This window comes from Bos mutus, chromosome 11 (assembly GCF_027580195.1).
Source record: "Bos mutus isolate GX-2022 chromosome 11, NWIPB_WYAK_1.1, whole genome shotgun sequence".
Taxonomy (NCBI): domain Eukaryota; kingdom Metazoa; phylum Chordata; class Mammalia; order Artiodactyla; family Bovidae; genus Bos; species Bos mutus.
The window spans coordinates 51,881,510-51,898,699 of record NC_091627.1 but is presented as its reverse complement, the minus strand read 5'-3'; the positions used below and the strand labels follow the sequence as shown (position 1 = coordinate 51,898,699).

Here is a 17,190-nt window from a genome sequence, read left to right as displayed (position 1 = left end):
ATAACTCTTGTTCTCCACATACAAGCATATAATTTTGTGAGGGAGATGAAGTGAATAGATATGGAGTGTTGAAATAACAATTCAAGACAGAAAAAGTCAATAGGGGTGGAAAAGACAATAATCACTACAGTAATTTTGGAGAGACTGGAGCAATTAGCAGTTCTTTTTGAGAAAGGCAGAACCTGAAATGGTCCATGACTGATGGGTAGCACTTTCCAGGGAGAGGAAAATGGACAAGGCAAGGAATGAGTGACATGAAGGCTGGAGTGCACAAGATCCAAAATATCAGCTGTGGAAACAAAGTGAATGAGGCTTACCTGAGGACACAAGCTGTCAATCTGAGTGGCTGCCATCCGAACTAATTTCACCCCTTCCTCATTGTTGGAGATGGAACAGGCCAAATTGGCAACCTGTATTGAAGAGGATTGAAGTGAAAATGATGTTAGGGCAAAGGGGAAATAGGCTGCTGTGTGACTTTGCACCTTCCCTGGAGAGTGCCACATCCAGGAGAATCCTTTCATAAAGAAGATAAAGGGACCCTTTTGTGTTCAACCAAATATTACTCAGCCTTATGCCAGTAGGCATTTCTGCCAGAAGAACAAGGTGTTAATAACAAGTCATTGCTTCAAGATTCTTGAGTACACGCAATAATGCATTTTAACTGGGCTCTTCTTAACTCTCTTCCTCTCCATCTATACTCTCACTTGAACCTCCTAAGGCTCATTATTAGGCGCAGGTCACTGTGATTTTGGCCACGTCAGTACTAAATTCTGAACAGTGAGAGAGATGCCGTGGGCGATACTTTTGATTTGAGACTCAAAGTAAACTAAAAACCAGAGTCCGTTACCCCCAAAGAACCCAGGATCTGCCTGGTACAGTCTGTAGGGAAGATGTCAGTCCACCAGGAGTCAACTCAAATGCTTTCAGGGGCTAGGGAAGTCTGAGAAGTGTGCAAAAGGGCTAGTATAGTCCAAAAGGCAATGGAGGAATTAGAACATGCAGGTCTAGTATAAAGGCATTCAGATTTGGTATTTTAAACATATTATATCAGCCAAAACAGCTGAAGTGGATTCAAATTCCTAGGTCAAGCGTTTCAATGTGTGTCATTCCTTTTCTTCAAGGAGTTAGAATTGGTAATACAAGGTCAGATTGACTGGACAAGGTCAACAACACATAAAGTGATGATCAAAACGCTGAATGTCTCATGAAGCTAGTGTCAAGAGAACAGGAAGGTGGGGATTAGAAGGGACAAAGGAGAAGGGAAGGGCTGCCAGGGCTGGGAGCAGGAGGGCCAGTAGAGCAAGTGATTAGCAGACAGAACCCTTGGGAGCCTCCTGGCCACCTGCCTTTGTGTCTGCTCACTTCTGCCTTTCAAAACCAGATCACTTCCCTATTACACCCTTAACGCCCTGGTGGATTTGAATGCACTGTGCAAGCATATAGCATCTAATGTGAAAGAACCATCACTGTAGAGCAGAGGAGGAGCACACAACTGAGATCACTAGGCTCAACCATTAGCCAGTTCTGTTAAGTCACGTCACATTAGGAGGACCGTTTCCTTATCAGCAAAAGGAGATGGATAAAATAGTGATACTAGGGGTATATTTCAAGTTTATCCCAGTGAGAATATACCCTATGAGAAACCACAGATTAAGGTCCAGAAGTTATCACATCATTTCTTACATTTTACAGTTTACCTTTGATTCTTCAGATAATGTTCATTATGTTACTTAGTTTTCAAAGAGAAAGACAAATATGCCTTATTATACCCATTCACAGGATACTAAACCCCCAGGGTATGAGGAAGTTCCTTGGAGGCAGAGCAAAAATTAATAATGCAACTTCTTAATTTCTTTTTGTTATATTGTCTCCACTCTGCTTTTTTTATTAATCTTTCTTATATTTATATTCTAGTGATTTTTTATATTCCAAATGCCAGAATAACTGTGTGGCATAGAATCGGTGCTCAATACATGTTTACTGAATTAAAGAATAGCCTTTTAATAGCTTTTAAAAAATTGTATATAGTGATTTGGAATACATAATAAGTTAAAGATGCTCTTAAAGTTGTTAGTCCTTTAATTTGGCTGGACAAATTTTCACATTACCTTCTAGCACATGCTTTCCAACACCATGGAGCTAAACAAAGGCTCCCATATTCTGGTCCATTGTTTGAGACCAGAATGCAGTGACCCTGTCCATGATGACATGAGAAATCAGGATGATGTGATGAATTTTCCAGAAAGATATATGCATATAATTTAAAATTCTGTCTTTTAAATGTTTTGCATTTCCTCTGTTGAAAATCCTTTCATTTTATGAAATGATGATTTGGATGATGCTTTTGTTTGCTCTTTATCATTCTTGCTTGGTATGTAATAGAGACCTAAAGTTACACTTTTGCATTGCAGTGAATAATTTCTAGAACTTGGCATATAACTCTATATAAGGACAACAACATGAAAACATTTAAATGCTCCTAGAATCAGGTCTTGGGTAATATTTGTTTGCATCTTTGTAAGATGAAAAATAAGAAAATGCCAGCACTCTCAATGAGATAAAGGTGGTAAACCAAGTATTCAATGTCTATTGACCTAAAAATATTAATAAATAGGAAAGAGAACCATATATTATGTATCTTTTGATGGAATGACATAACACTACCTATGAAACAGTCTTACCAAAAGCAACAACAACAACAACAACAAAAACATAAAAATGATCAGTCTTAGGATAAATTCTCAATTTACAGAAATCCAAGGGACAAACATGTAAAATAAAACCACGTGGATGCACTCGTGAAAATCCTAATGGTAATAACTAGTGGAAAAATGTCAGACTTCTGTGGATCCTGAATAGGACAAATAAACCATTACATAATCATAAATATGTAGGTGAATTTATATATATGTACATTGTAAAACAAAGAAATTTAAATATTGACTAAATATTGGATGATATTACAGAGTTAATGTTTTAAAATACCCTAGCAATACTTGTTATTTTATTTAAAGTGTCCATAGCTTAATGAAGTGATAGATTTGAGATTTGTTTCACAGTTTTTTAGAGTAAAGGAAAGGGGTGGAGGTATAGAAAAAATAAGACTGGCTATTAGCTCATAATGGTTGAAGTCGGGTGATAGTATATGATGGTTTATTATATATGTTCTACTGTTGGATATGCTTGAAATTTTCCACAATAAAAAGTTTTTTTTTTAAAGTAGTAACTGCAGTCTATTATAACACCAGTTCCGGTAAAATTCTTTTCGGTATTTATGCAAGGTTCAAGGGAGCCCAGTATGAGTCAAGGAGAAGCCTGAGTGTGGTTTGGAGGTAAGGCTTGCAGACAACAGAAGAGTCCCATCCTGGAGAAGGGAATATGGTAATGGACATATAAGCCACAGAGGTGGCTCTCCAGAGCACACAGTCTCCTGCATGTGTTGGTGGCAGGTCCCCAGGCAAAAACTGATCTTGGTAACAGACTGGGCTCCTCACATCTCCTACGTGAGGGAAATGCCAATCAGTAACATCCATTGTCATATGTATATATATGCTTCTCTTTGTGTATCTTTTGAAATTCACTCAGTCGTGTCCGACTCTTTGCGACCCTGTGGACTGTAGCCCACCAGACTCCTCCGTCCATGGGATTCTCCAGGCAAGAATACTGGAGTGGGTTGCCATTTCCTCCTCCAGAGGATCTTCCTGACCCAGGGATCAAACTCAGGTCTCCTGCAGTGCAGGCAGACGCTTTAACCTCTGAGCCAACGGGGAAGCCCTTAATAAATTCTATTATAGCTCAAATCTAATGTGAGAGCCTCACTGCCCAAAAGAATCTTAGTAAGGAGAATAGTGCTAGCAACACAGCAAAAATAAAGAGCTGGTAACTACCAATAATGCTTTAATTGTTTATTCTTTTTAGCTTATTAATCTGTAAATCCTAAAGTCTGGCAGCCTCTACTCTGCAATATACACCTGCTGCTTTTTTGTTCAGTCGCTCATTCATACCTGATTCTTTGCAGCCCCATGGACTACAGCACACCAAGCTCCCCTATCCTTCACTATCTCCCAGAGTTTGCTAAAATTCATGTCCATTGAGTCAGTGATGCCATCCAACCATCTCATCCTCTGTCACCCTCTTCTCCTTCAGCCCTCAGTCTTTCCCAGCATCAGGATCTTTTCCAGTGAGTTGGCTCTTTGTATCAGGTAGCCAAAGCATTGGAGCTTCAGCATCGATCTTCTAATGAATATTCAGGACTGATTTCCTTTAGGATTGACTGGTTGGATCTCCTTGCAGTCCAAGGGACTCTCAGGAGTTTTCTCCAGTACCACAATTCAAAAGCATCAGTTCCTCGGCACTCAGTCTTCTTTATGGCCCAACTCTCACATACATACATGACTACTGGAAAAACCATAGCTTTGATTATATGGACCTTAGTCAGCAACATGATATCTCTGCTTTTTAATACACTGTCTAGGTTTGTCACAGCTTTTCTTCCAAGGAACAAGCATCTTTCATGGCTGCAGTCACTGTCTGCAGTGACTCTGGAACCCAAGAAAAGAAAATCTGCCACTGCTTCCACTTTTCCCCTTTCTGTTTGCCATGAAGTGATGGAACTAGATGCCATGATCTTGGTTTTTTGAATGTTGAGTTTGAAACTGGTGTTTTTACCCTCTAAGTCCACTTAAAATCAGAATTCCATTTGCCATGTATTCTAAACACCCTCAAAATATTTCCAACATGATGCTAAGAATTTCACTATCTCCAAAGGCAGGCTTGTGTATTTTAAATTGGTTATAGACTTAATCAAAATCCTTATCTTTCTTATTTTCTTTTGGCTTACCTTTGTGCTTCTCACTGGACTCACTGACATAGCGGTGCCTCTGAATATGGTTTTATATATTGTAATTTTGAGAATTCTGGCATCCAGCACTAAGTTTCAGTCTAGAGGTAACTACCAATCAATAACACAGTTTTAAATGCCAGTGAATATTTTAACACGAGTACAAGACTACTGCACACAGTAGAAACTTAATGATTGATTTGATCCATTGAAGGAGGGCATGGCAACCCACTCCAGTATTCTTGCCTGGAGAATCCCATGGACAGAGGAGCCTGGCAGGCTACAGTCCATAGGGTCACAAAGAGTGTCCAACGTGCACTCACACACATACACATACCTATTCTTTAACTACAGTGCTTATGTTATCAGAAACTCTCTAGTGAAATAAAATGTCCTATTTTTCAAAGCACAATATTTTCTCCTTTAATAAAATTAGCATGATAGTCTTCCTAAGGAGATGGGAAAGGGAAGGGAATAATAGACTAGAATCAGTAGACATTTGAAAAAAATTAATGAGTAAAAAAATAAACTGTAAATCAAAACTGAGTGATACGGTTGTATTTACTAGAATTTCAAAACCTGCTCAAATCAACTAAACAGATAACATTTACAGTCTGGAGCTGGCCTCTGCTTTCTCTACTTCTGAATTGTTTACAACTTAGCTCGGCAACAAGAGTCAATTGCCTTCCTAGGAGCTCAGAAAACAAAGTCAATCATCAACTATTAAATGTTGGGCTATTTAGATTGATTTGTGATTTCTGGAAGTAACTAGGCCATGAGTAAAGGTGGCATAGCTCCTTGGTGAGCTAATGGTACTAAATTTCCCAAGACTCTCAGGAAGGAAGCCCTCCTCCCTGAGTTCTGAAAGCATAATGGATTTGGGTGAGTAAAAGCTGAAAAGACTGAGTCAAGTCTTCTATACTTGACTTAGTGGCTTAATAACTGGTTATCTTGGAGTATAGAAGGACGTTTAGCAGCGTTCACTAAATCGTATGCCGCTGATTACAGGAGCTTTAAGGGTTCCGGAAAAAAAAATGCCCAGTAGTTCTGGCTGGGAATCAATAAGATATCTTACCTCTCCACATCATGGAGAGGTAAGATATCCATCTTACGATACTTTTCTGATTGCCTGCTTAGCACAATTTCATGGGCTCAAGTTCAAAGACTCGGATACTTTTTGCTCTTCTGGAGCTACACAGTGTAAACAGGTGGGGCAAACAATGATATCATTAGCAGTTTTAGAAAGACAATAAACTAGCAGGGAGAGCTGATGCTGATTCTCCAAAGAAAGTAACTTGCTCCTTAAACAGAATCTGTATAATTAGCATCCGTTTCCCAGCCCTTTAATCATCACCTTGGCTGACCAAAAACAGAGTAGAGATACTCCAGGGACACAGATGGCAGAGTTAAAACTGACAAAATCAGAAATGTGTGGAGCCCTCATAAAAATATATTATGACTATTTTAAGTGTCTACTTCCCTGGCTCAGACGGTAAAAGCATCTGCCTACAATGAAGGAGACCCAGGTTCGATCCCTGGTTCGGGAAGATCCCCTGGAGAAGGAAATGGCAACCCACTCCAGTACTCTTGCCTGGAAAATCCCATGGATGGAGAAGCCTGGTAGGCTACAGTCTGTGGGGTCACAAAGAGTCGGACATGACTGACTTCACTTCACTATTTAAAATGCAAGATGATTTTAATCAAACAGTCATCAATAAACACTCCACAGCTCAAATTCCTGATGAACAGAACATCACAGCCATCAAATTTATCTGTTTGATTTTATTCCTTGTTGATCTATTTGATTTATTATTTTTTATTTCCAAATTTTTATTGGAGTATGTGTGTGCATACTCAGTTGTGTCCAATTCTTTGCAACCCCATGGACTATAGGCAGCCAGGCTCCTCTTGTCCATGGGACTTTCTAGGCAAGAATACTGGAGTGGGTTACTATTTCCTCTTCCAGGGCATCTTCCCAACCGAAGGACTGAACCCATGTCTCTTGTGTATACTGCCTTAGCAGGCAGCTTCTTTACCACTAGCACCACCTATGAAGCCCTTATTGGAGTACAATGCTATGATACTTTCTGCTGTACAGCAAAGTGAATCAGCCATACATATACATACATCCATTCTTTTTAAAATGCTTTTCCCATATAGACCATAGTCCATATAGGAGTACTGTGAAGAGCTCCCTGTGCTACACAGTCTGTCTTTGTTTCCTATCTATTTATATATACTGTGTATGTGTTAATCCCAAGTTTCTAATTTATCTCCCTGTCCCCAGCTTTGCTCTTGGTAACCATATGTTTGTTTTATATGTCTGTAAGTCTGCTTTTGCTTTGTAAATAAGTTCATTAGTATCATTTCTTAAAATTCCACATATTAGTAAAATTATATGCTATTTGTCTTTCTCTGAGAAAATTGTGGGTTTGTGTGGACCCACACAAGAGAATGTAGTTCCGTCTCAAAAATACCATAGCTTTGTTTGAACACTTAACAAGAAAAGTCAAAATACCTGGAAGGCTGTGCCTTAATTAGACATTTAAAATCTCTGCTAATATAGTTTTTAGGCATTTAACTCCAAAGTGATATGAGGTGCATCAGAAAGACAAGAACATTTTCTTATTTTCTGGTCCTGGAAATCAAATTACATTTTTAAATATTTGTAATTCTGTTCAGTTCCAGACACCAGCACATATTCAGTGCATTCAACCCCCCCATGCTTTATCATTTCATTAATTTTTACAGCTTCAAGTATCATATGGGTGTTTTTAAGAAGAACCTACTTTTGAAATAAAGCAGAATAGCAATTCACAGGTTTATAAAGCACTTGTTTCTCGAGTTAATATTTCATTATCATCATAAATTTGAGTATAACATGAATCTATTTACTATTAAAGGGGAATTTATGGAATTTCCAATCCCCACAGTCACATGGTCATATAAAATCATAAAGAGAAGAGATGGTGATGCAAATTCCAGGCAAATGTTATTCTCTATGCAATCATCTCAATGAAGAGTGCTATGGTCTCAATCTGAAGATTTACTCTGTTACCTGTCCTAATACTATTAGGACACAAAATGCTGTTCATATATACCTATCCTGAATAGAATTTTAAGGTTCATACAAGACATACCTCCTATATTACAGTTGGAGAATATTTTAATTCAGTTAAGAGACAAAACAATATACTTATGAACTTCCTGGACACAGTAGATTTACTGGCCACCTTCACAGCTTGATTGGAAGAGAGCCCAAAAGGACTGGCTGCCCCAGAAAATGTTTGCAGAAGTGTCTCTCTTTCATGCTGAGATATTATAAAATCCTTTTAAAATATAGCTGCCTCAGACCAAGATGAGTTTATCAACCAGATTATCAGTAACTGAGTTTCTGAAGGACTGAGGAGGCTTAGGCAACAGGGAAAATTTGATCAGAGAAGGATGGCTCAGGAGAGGTTGGCAGCTGAAGGCGGCATGAAGACACAGGAGGGGAGAAAATGGGAAACACTTTTTTTTGCTTTTGTTTTAAAGGACCTCATCATCTCTTTAACAAGTGGTGCTGGGAAAACTGGTCAATCACTTGTAAAAGAATGAAACTAGAACACTTTCTAACACCATACACAAAAATAAACTCAAAATGGATTAAAGATCTAAACGTAAGACCAGAAACTATACAACTCCTAGAGGAGAACATAGGCAATACACTCTCCGACATAAATCACAGCAGGATCCTCTATGACCCACCTCCCAGAATATCGGAAATAAAAGCAAAAATAAACAAATGGGACCTAATTAAACTTAAAAGCTTCTGCACAACAAAGGAAACTATAAGCAAGGTGAAAAGACAGCCTTCAGAATGGGAGAAAATAATAGCAAATGAAGCAACTGACAAACAACTAATCTCAAAAATATACAAGCAACTCCTGCAGCTCAATTCCAGAAAAATAAACGACCCAATCAAAAAATGGCCCAAAGAACTAAATAGACATTTCTCCAAAGAAGACATACAGATGGCTAACAAACACATGAAAAAATGCTCAACATCACTCATTATCAGAGAAATGCAAATGAAAATCTCAATGAGGTACCATTTCATGCCAGTCAGAATGGCTGCGATCCAAAAGTCTACAAGCAATACATGCTGGAGAGGGTGTGGAGAAAAGGGAACCCTCTTACACTGTTGGTGGGAATGCAAACTAGTACAGCCACTGTGGAGAACAGTGTGGAGATTCTTTAAAAAACTGGAAATAGAACTGCCTTATGACCCAGCAATCTCACTGCTGGGCATACACACTGAGGAAACCAGAATTGAAAGAGACATGTGTACCCCATGTTCATCGCAGCACTGTTTATAATAGCCAGGACATGGAAGCAACCTAGATGTCCATCAGCAGATGAATGGATAAGAAAGCAGTGGTACATATACACAATGGAGTATTACTCAGCCATTAAAAAGAATGCATTTGAATCCGTTCTAATGAGGTGGATGAAACTGTAGCCTATTATACAGAGTGAAGTAAGCCAGAAGGAAAAACACCAATACAGTATACTAACGCATATATATGGAATTTAGAAGGATGGTAACAATAACCCTGTATGCGAGACAGCAAAAGAGACACAGATGTATAGAACAGTCTTTTGGACTCTGTGGGAGAGGGAGAGGGTGGGATGATTTGGAAGAATGGTATTGAAACATGTATAATATCATATATGAAACGAATTGCCAGTCCAAATTCGATGCATGATACTGGTTGCTTGGGGCTGGTGCACTGGGATGACCCAGAGGGATGGTACGGGGAGGGAGGAAGGAGGGGGGTTCAGGATGGGGAACACATGTATACCTGTGGTGGATTCATGTTGATGTATGGCAAAACCAATACAATATTGTAAAGTAATTAACCTCCAATTAATATAAATAAATTTATATTTAAAAAATTAAAAAAGGACCTCATTAAAGCATCTGATGCTCTTGATTATTCTATACATTTTTAGTGTTTAACACTGTATGATGGTCAAGAACCTCGATCCTGGAGGCAAGCAGCCTGAGGTTTACATCTTGACAACAAGCAAGGTGCTTTGTCTATATTAGCCTCAGTCTTTTCAACTATAAAACAAACCAGTACTCACAGATAATAGACAACAAACTAGAGGTTACCAGTGGGGGGAGGGAAAGGGGAGATAGAAGTGGTGGGGTAAAAAGTACAAATTATTAAGTTTAAAATAATCTACAAGGATATACTGTATAACACTGGAAATAAAGCCAATATTTTACAATAATTATAAATAGACTGTAACCTTTGAAAATTGTAAATCACTATATTGTATACCTGTAACATATAATTGGAGAGCAATAATATTTCAATTAAAATGCTTCTATTTTGTAAATAAAGTCATTTGTATCATTTTTTAAGATTCCTTATATAAGGAAAATCATATGATATTTGTCTTTCTCTGTCTGAATTACTTCACTTAGTATGAGAAACAGACGCACAGAGTTAGAGAATGAATTTACAATTACCAGAGGGAAAGCAGGGGGAGAGACAGATTGGGAGTTTGGGATTAACATGTACACACTACTGTTTTTTTTTTTTTGCAAAGATTTTTTTTCTTTTATTTGACACCAAAACACAAGCAACAAAACAAAATCAAATGGGGCTACATCAAACTTCTGCACAGCACAAAGACATCAGTAGTCTGATTTGTCACTCTACTGTATTTAAAACAGACAACCAACAAGGACCTACTGTAAAAAAAAAAAATGTTAATAAAAACAAATGTATTGGTGATAAGGTTGAAATGAAAAATGATTAGAGTTCTTAACCCAGCATCCTGCAAAGATTTGACAAATGTTATTGTCATACTGTGCATTAAATTGAAAGTCCAATTTAAAATAAATTAAATACTTTAAAAATACCAATCACTAATGTATTCAGCCATTCAAATATTGAGTACCCTAGATGTGCGGGATACTGAAGATACAGAGGTGATCAAATTAAATACTATTTATATTCCCTAGAGAAGCTCATGTTTAAATTAGACAAGTATATACACTTTATAGTTCACATAGTGAAGACTACAACAAAGGAAATAAAATGGAAGCAATGACAGAGGTCAACATTATGAATGATCATTGATTGCACCCTTCAGTTAAAATTTTTATAAAGTTGCAATCTTAGTATGTACCTTTGTATCACTGTTCAATCTCTTACATTGCAAATACTTTTCAAAGTCTATATACTTGTAGTTAATTTTTTTTATAATTTAATAACATCCCCAAATGTTTCTGCTTTATTACTTGGCAAGTCATTTCCCTGTTGCCATCCGTTTAAAGGACTCTCCAATGTTTGCTATTAACAAAAACAGAGTAACATATATCTTCAGGCATCCAATTTTTGCTCCTGTCAGAAGTGGACTTTCTGGGTCAGGGAAATATGATACTCGTTTACATATGGCCATGTGCTTGCTGAAAGGTCCCCACAAGGCAAGATTTACTAATTCTCCAGTGTCACCAGCCTTACATCCTACACTCCTCAATACTGTTTCTCCTTGCCTTTTCGACCACCACTTAACCACCAACCTTCTTTCTACAAACCACAAGTGTAAATCAGGATTGCTTAAAAAGTCTCTTCATGGTTTCCCAGCTACACTGTAAATTCTTGCAGGATGGAAGCCTCTATTATACCTAGCAAATAGATGGGATCGCAGGCGTGTGTGTGTGTGTGTGTGTGTGTGTGTGTTAGTCGCTCAATCACTCAGTCATGTCTGACCCATTGCAACCCCATGCGCTGTAGCCCACCAGGCTCCTCTGTCCATGGAATTCTCCAGTCAAGAATACTGGAGTGAGTAGCCATTCCCTTCTCCAGAGGATCTTCCCAACCCAAGGATCGAACACACATCTCCTTCAGTGCAGGCGGATTCTTTACCATCAGAGCCACCACGGAAGCCCTGAGATCAATAAAGGTCAGATCAGATCAGTCACTCAGTCATGTCTGACTCTTCGCGACCCCATGAATCGCAGCACGCCAGGCCTCCCTGTCCATCACCAACTCCTGGAGTTCACCCAGACTCACGTCCATTGAGTCAGTGATGCTAGCCAGCCATCTCATCTTCTGTCGTCCCCTTCTCCTCTTGCCCCCAATCCCTTCCAGCATCAGTCTTTTCCAATGAGTCAACTCTTCGCATGAGGTGGCCAAAGTACTGGAGTTTCAGCTTTAGCATCATTCCTTCCAAAGAAATCCCAGGGCTGATCTCCTTCAGAATGGACTGGTCGGATCTCCTTGCAGTCCAAGGGACTCTCAAGAGTCTTCTCCAACACCACAGTTCAAAAGCATCAATTCTTCAGCGCTCAGCCTTCTTCACAGTCCAACTCTCACATCCATACATGTCCATATAAAGTAGACATGACTGAGCAACTGAACAGCAACAACAAATCCCACCAATTCCCTTTATGTGGTATAAAGTAGAACCCCATTCAACTTGTCATAATCTAGTCATACCAAGGAGGGCCCCAAGTTCTATGATCTGGAATTTGGCCCAGTTGTCTGGGCCATCCTTTCTGTACTTCATCATCAAACTGGCATTCAGATGCTAAGACCAAATGAAACTTATACCACATCCTGCCACACGGTGCTCAGAAGCAATTTCTTCCTGGTCCCACTGGTCTTTGTACCCTGGCTGGTACTTTGATGTCTCTGAGAACACAAATTTGTATTCCTAGGGCTCCTCAGGGATGCAGAACAGCCTGTGCTCCAAGTACACACATACCACTAGCAAATGCTGTTTGCATGCCTCTGCCCAAATTAAAGTTATCAGTCTGCCCTGGTGACTCTAATGAAGGTAATCACCAGCTCACATTCTCATGAACAAATTGATGTGCTCACTTTGTAGCTGAATCACTCAGCATAAATCTATGCCCTTCATATATAAAAGCCACAGTAGCTTAAACCAATGCAATAAAGCATCACCTAATGTCTTCTTGATGCCTGTTCATCAATAATGTGGTTGTGTGAAAAGGATAGAAGAGACTTAGAGTGTGTTATCTAAAGTCTTGCAATAAATGCAATACTCTTTTAATTATTGTAGGCCTTCTGGGATTTTGTTTTCTCAGTCCATTTACTGAGGAATTAAATTATCACTCTCTACTACTATTTGGTCTCTCAGAGTCCCATGTAAGTAAATAAAATCTTAACCTATTTCCAGTGAATAAAACATCATGACTTTCACAGATGTGAAATGAATCCCTCCTTGCCTGTGAGTGGGGCCAGAGCTCCAGGTTCTGACTATAGCAGTGGAGAAGAGATGTGCTAAATTACCCAGAACTTGACTTTTAGGAGGAGCCAGGTAGTGTCTGAAGCAGATTCAGATAATAAATGAGTACAGCTACTCTCTATAGCTTCAGTTCAGTTCAGTTCAGTTGCTCAGTTGTGTCCGACTCTTTGCATCCCCATGAACCGCAGCACGCCAGGCCTCCCTGTCCATCACCAATTCCTGGAGTCCACCCAAACCCATGTACATCGAGTCGATGATGCCATCCAACCATCTCATCCTCTGTCGTCCCCTTCTCCTGCCCTCAGTCTTTCCCAGCATCAGGGTCTTTGCCAATGAGTCAGCTCTTCGCATCAAGTGGCCAAAGTATTGGAGTTTCAGCTTCAACATCAGTCCTTCCAATGAACACCCAGGACTGATCTCCTTTAGGATGGACTTGTTGGATCTCCTTGCAGTCCAAGGGACTCTCAAGAGTCTTCTCCAACACCACAGTTCAAAAGCATCAATTCTTCGGCATTCAACTTTCTTGACAGCCCAACTCTCACATCCATACATGACCACTGGAAAAACCATAGCCTTCCCATTTTCCAGGGCTTTTCCCACCCATACTTTGCCTAAAGTGTTAGTATCTCAATCGTGTCCAACTCTTTGCTACCCATGGCCTGTAGCTCACTAGGTTCCTCTGTCCATGGAATTCTCCAGGAAAGAAAATTGGAGTAGGTAGCCTTTCCCTTCTCCAGAAGATCTTCCCAACACAGGGACTGGAACTGGGCCTCCCACATTGCAGGCAGATTCTCTACCATTTGAGCCAGCAGGGAGACCAGGTGGTAATCCAAGTCCCTCAGTCATCATAGAGGAAAAGACAGATAGCGCTCAATGTTTGCTGTCCCTCATGTTCATTCAACAATGTAGACAAAGCCATCCATGTGTAGAAGCATGCTCAAACGCCCTCCCCCTTCCACATGTTTATGCTCATCCTTGTTCTACTTTCTTTACCTGCCTTCATACTCTGGTTCCTGATACCTGATTCAAGTTCTCCTTTGCATAACACCTATGAGTATTTTTTTTTTCTGAGCTATTCAACATCATCAGTGAGTGGATATACTCTCCCTCATTTTCATTACAGCTGCAGCTATGATAGCTTTTTCTTAGCTCTGTCCTGACACACAGCTAAATTCTCCTGATTGCATGCATAGGCAAAGTTTTTACAAGTCTCTCCCAACGTGGAGAGTCCCTTGAGGAAGGCGCAGCAATGTCTTCCTTCTATGGGCCACAAGCTGTACAGATGTCTACAAACATACCAGTGCCTCGCTCTGCTTTGAAATCAAACACACTTCTATGATGTCCAGAGAACAGGACAGAGTTGTGCCAGAGAGGGCAGCAGAGTTAGTTCGTGTGACCTGGGAACCATCTCTGAAAGGAACCTGCCACATGGAGTGCCTTTCCTTCTAAGGTGACCTTCAAGAAATCACCTCCACTTTGTTGGTCAATAGATTCAGCCATCACAGTCCAGTGCTGTAACCAGGCTTGAACTCCAGTTGCCGACCATTTTCATCTGTGCGCCATCAGGAGACGACAGCCACGGGTATGTGGAAGGAGCAACTGTCCTTGCAAAAGTGCATGTGGGTTCCCAGCCAAGGTTACGCTCATAACCAAGACTCAAAGGAATAGGCTGAGCACACAATGCCCTTCACGTGTGCCTCGGCTTAGTGACTTTCTACCAGAGGACTGTTTTTTGCTATCATCCTCTGTGAGTCACCTTTTTCCCTGAGCTGAATCAGTCATCTGGGTGAATGGTCAGTCAGCCTGACCTTTCAATCTGCTACATAATAAAGCTAAAGATGGCCTTCTGAGGAATCGTCTCAGAGAAAAGCAAACCAGGAGGCAATTCTATGCATCTTCTTGTTTCTGTTTAGTTTTATGCTTTGGGGGCTAGCTGATTATTTAATGATTGCCTTTTGCCTGAAATATGCTCCACATTATTTTTTTCCCATGGGATCCAGGTTTAGCAAACATAGTCACTGTGGGAACACCAATAATATTGTGAATGTACATACAGAGAAAGGGAGAGAGAGAAAGAGAGCTATGAAGATATTTCATTTATGAAAATGCTCTTGGTTAAGTAAGCGATAGTTATAATTACTATTTTAACATTCCCTGAAGCCTAGGAAAATTCTTAACTTTTGAAGGATTTAATACATACATTTCACATAGAATATCTGATACATACTGATATATAGTGGAGAAGAAAATGGCAATTCACTCCAATATTCTTGACTGGAGAATCCCCTGGACAGAGGAACCTGGTAGGCTAATCCATGGGGTTGCAAAAGAGTTGCACACGATTGAAGTGACTTAGCACTGATACCTAGGTGTACATTTTTTCCTTGGCAATATTTAATGATGAAATATGAGTAACAATCTATGTGTGTGCATGCTCAATCACTCGGACGTGACTGACTCTTTGTGACCCCACGGTGTAGCCCACCAGGCTCCTCTGTCCATGAGATTTTCCAAGGGGAGGCCTTACAAATAGCTGTGAAAAGAGGAGAAGTGAACAGCAAATGAGAAAAGGAAAGATATAAACATCTGAATGCAGAGTTCCAAAGAATAGCAAGAAGAGATAAGAAAGCCTTCTTCAGCGATCAATGCAAAGAAATAGAGGAAAACAACAGAATGAGAAAGACTAGGGATTTCTTCAAGAAAATCAGAGATACCAAAGGAACATTTCATGCAAAGATGAGCTCGATAAAGGACAGAAATGGTATGGACCTAACAGAAGCAGAAGATATTAAGAGGAGATGGCAAGAATACACAGAAGAACTGTACAAAAAAGATCTTCACAACCCAGATAATCACGATGGTGTGATCACTCACCTAGAGCCAGACATCCTGGAACGTGAAATGAAGTGGGCCTTAGAAAGCATCACTACGAACAAAGCTAGTGGAGGTGATGGAATTCCAGTTGAGCTATTTCCAAGATGATGCTGTGAAAGTGCTACACTCAATATACCAGCAAATTTGGAAAACCCAGCAATGGCCATAGGACTGGAAAAGGTCAGTTTTCATTCCAATCCCAAAGAAAGGCAATGCCAAAGAATGCTCAAGCTACCACACAATTGCACTCATCTCACACGCTAGTAAAGTAATGCTCAAAATTCTCCAAGCCAGGCTTCAGCAATATGTGAACAGTGAACTTCTTGATGTTCAAGCTGGTTTTAGAAAAGACAGAGGAACCAGAGATCAAATTGCCAACATCCGCTGGATCATAGAAAAAGCAAGAGAGTTCCAGAAAAACATGTATTTCTGCTTTATTGACTATGCCAAAGCCTTTGACTGTGTGGATCACAATAAACTGTAGAAAATTCTGAAAGAGATGGGAATACCAGACCACCTGATCTGCCTCTTGAAAATCTGTATGCGAGGTCAGGAAGCAACAGTTAGAACTTGACATGGAACAACAGACTGGTTCCAAATAGGAAAAGGAGTTCATCAAGGCTGTATATATTCACCCTGTTTATTTAACTTATACGCAGAGTACATCATGAGAAATGCTGGACTGGAAGAAACACAAGCTGGAATCAAGATTGCCGGGAGAAATATCAATAACCTCAGATATGCAGATGACACCACCCTTATGGCAGAAAGTGAAGAGGAACTAAAAAGCCTCTTGATGAAAGTGAAAGTGGAGAGTGAAAAAGTTGGCTTAAAGCTCAACATTCAGAAAACGAAGATCATGGCATCCGGTCCCATCACTTCATGGGAAATAGATGGGGAAACAGTCGAAACAGTGTCAGACTTTATTTTTCTGGGCTCCAAAATCACTGCAGATGGTGACTGCAGCCATGAAATTAAAAGACACTTACTCCTTGGAAGGAAAGTTATGACCAATCTAGATAGCATATTGAAAAGCAAAGACATTACTTTGCCAACAAAGGTCCGTCTAGTCAAGGCTATGGTTTTTCCTGTGGTCATGTATGGATGTGAGAGTTGGACTGTGAAGAAGGCTGAGCGCCGAAGAATTGATGCTTTTGAACTGTGGTGTTGGAGAAGACTCTTGAGAGTCCCTTGGACTGCAAGGA

At 39.9% G+C, this 17,190-nt stretch overlaps 1 protein-coding gene across 1 annotated transcript in view; it reads right to left on the bottom strand.

Moving 5' to 3' along the window:
* The window catches only part of CTNNA2 (catenin alpha 2), a 1,382,498-nt gene that overhangs the window by 122,510 nt on the left and 1,242,798 nt on the right, over window positions 1–17,190 (bottom strand). Inside the window, exon 10 of the mRNA XM_070379403.1 lies at window positions 318–410. Within this exon, the coding sequence (XP_070235504.1) occupies window positions 318–410 (93 nt within the window). The remainder of the gene's footprint in view (window positions 1–317; window positions 411–17,190) is intronic.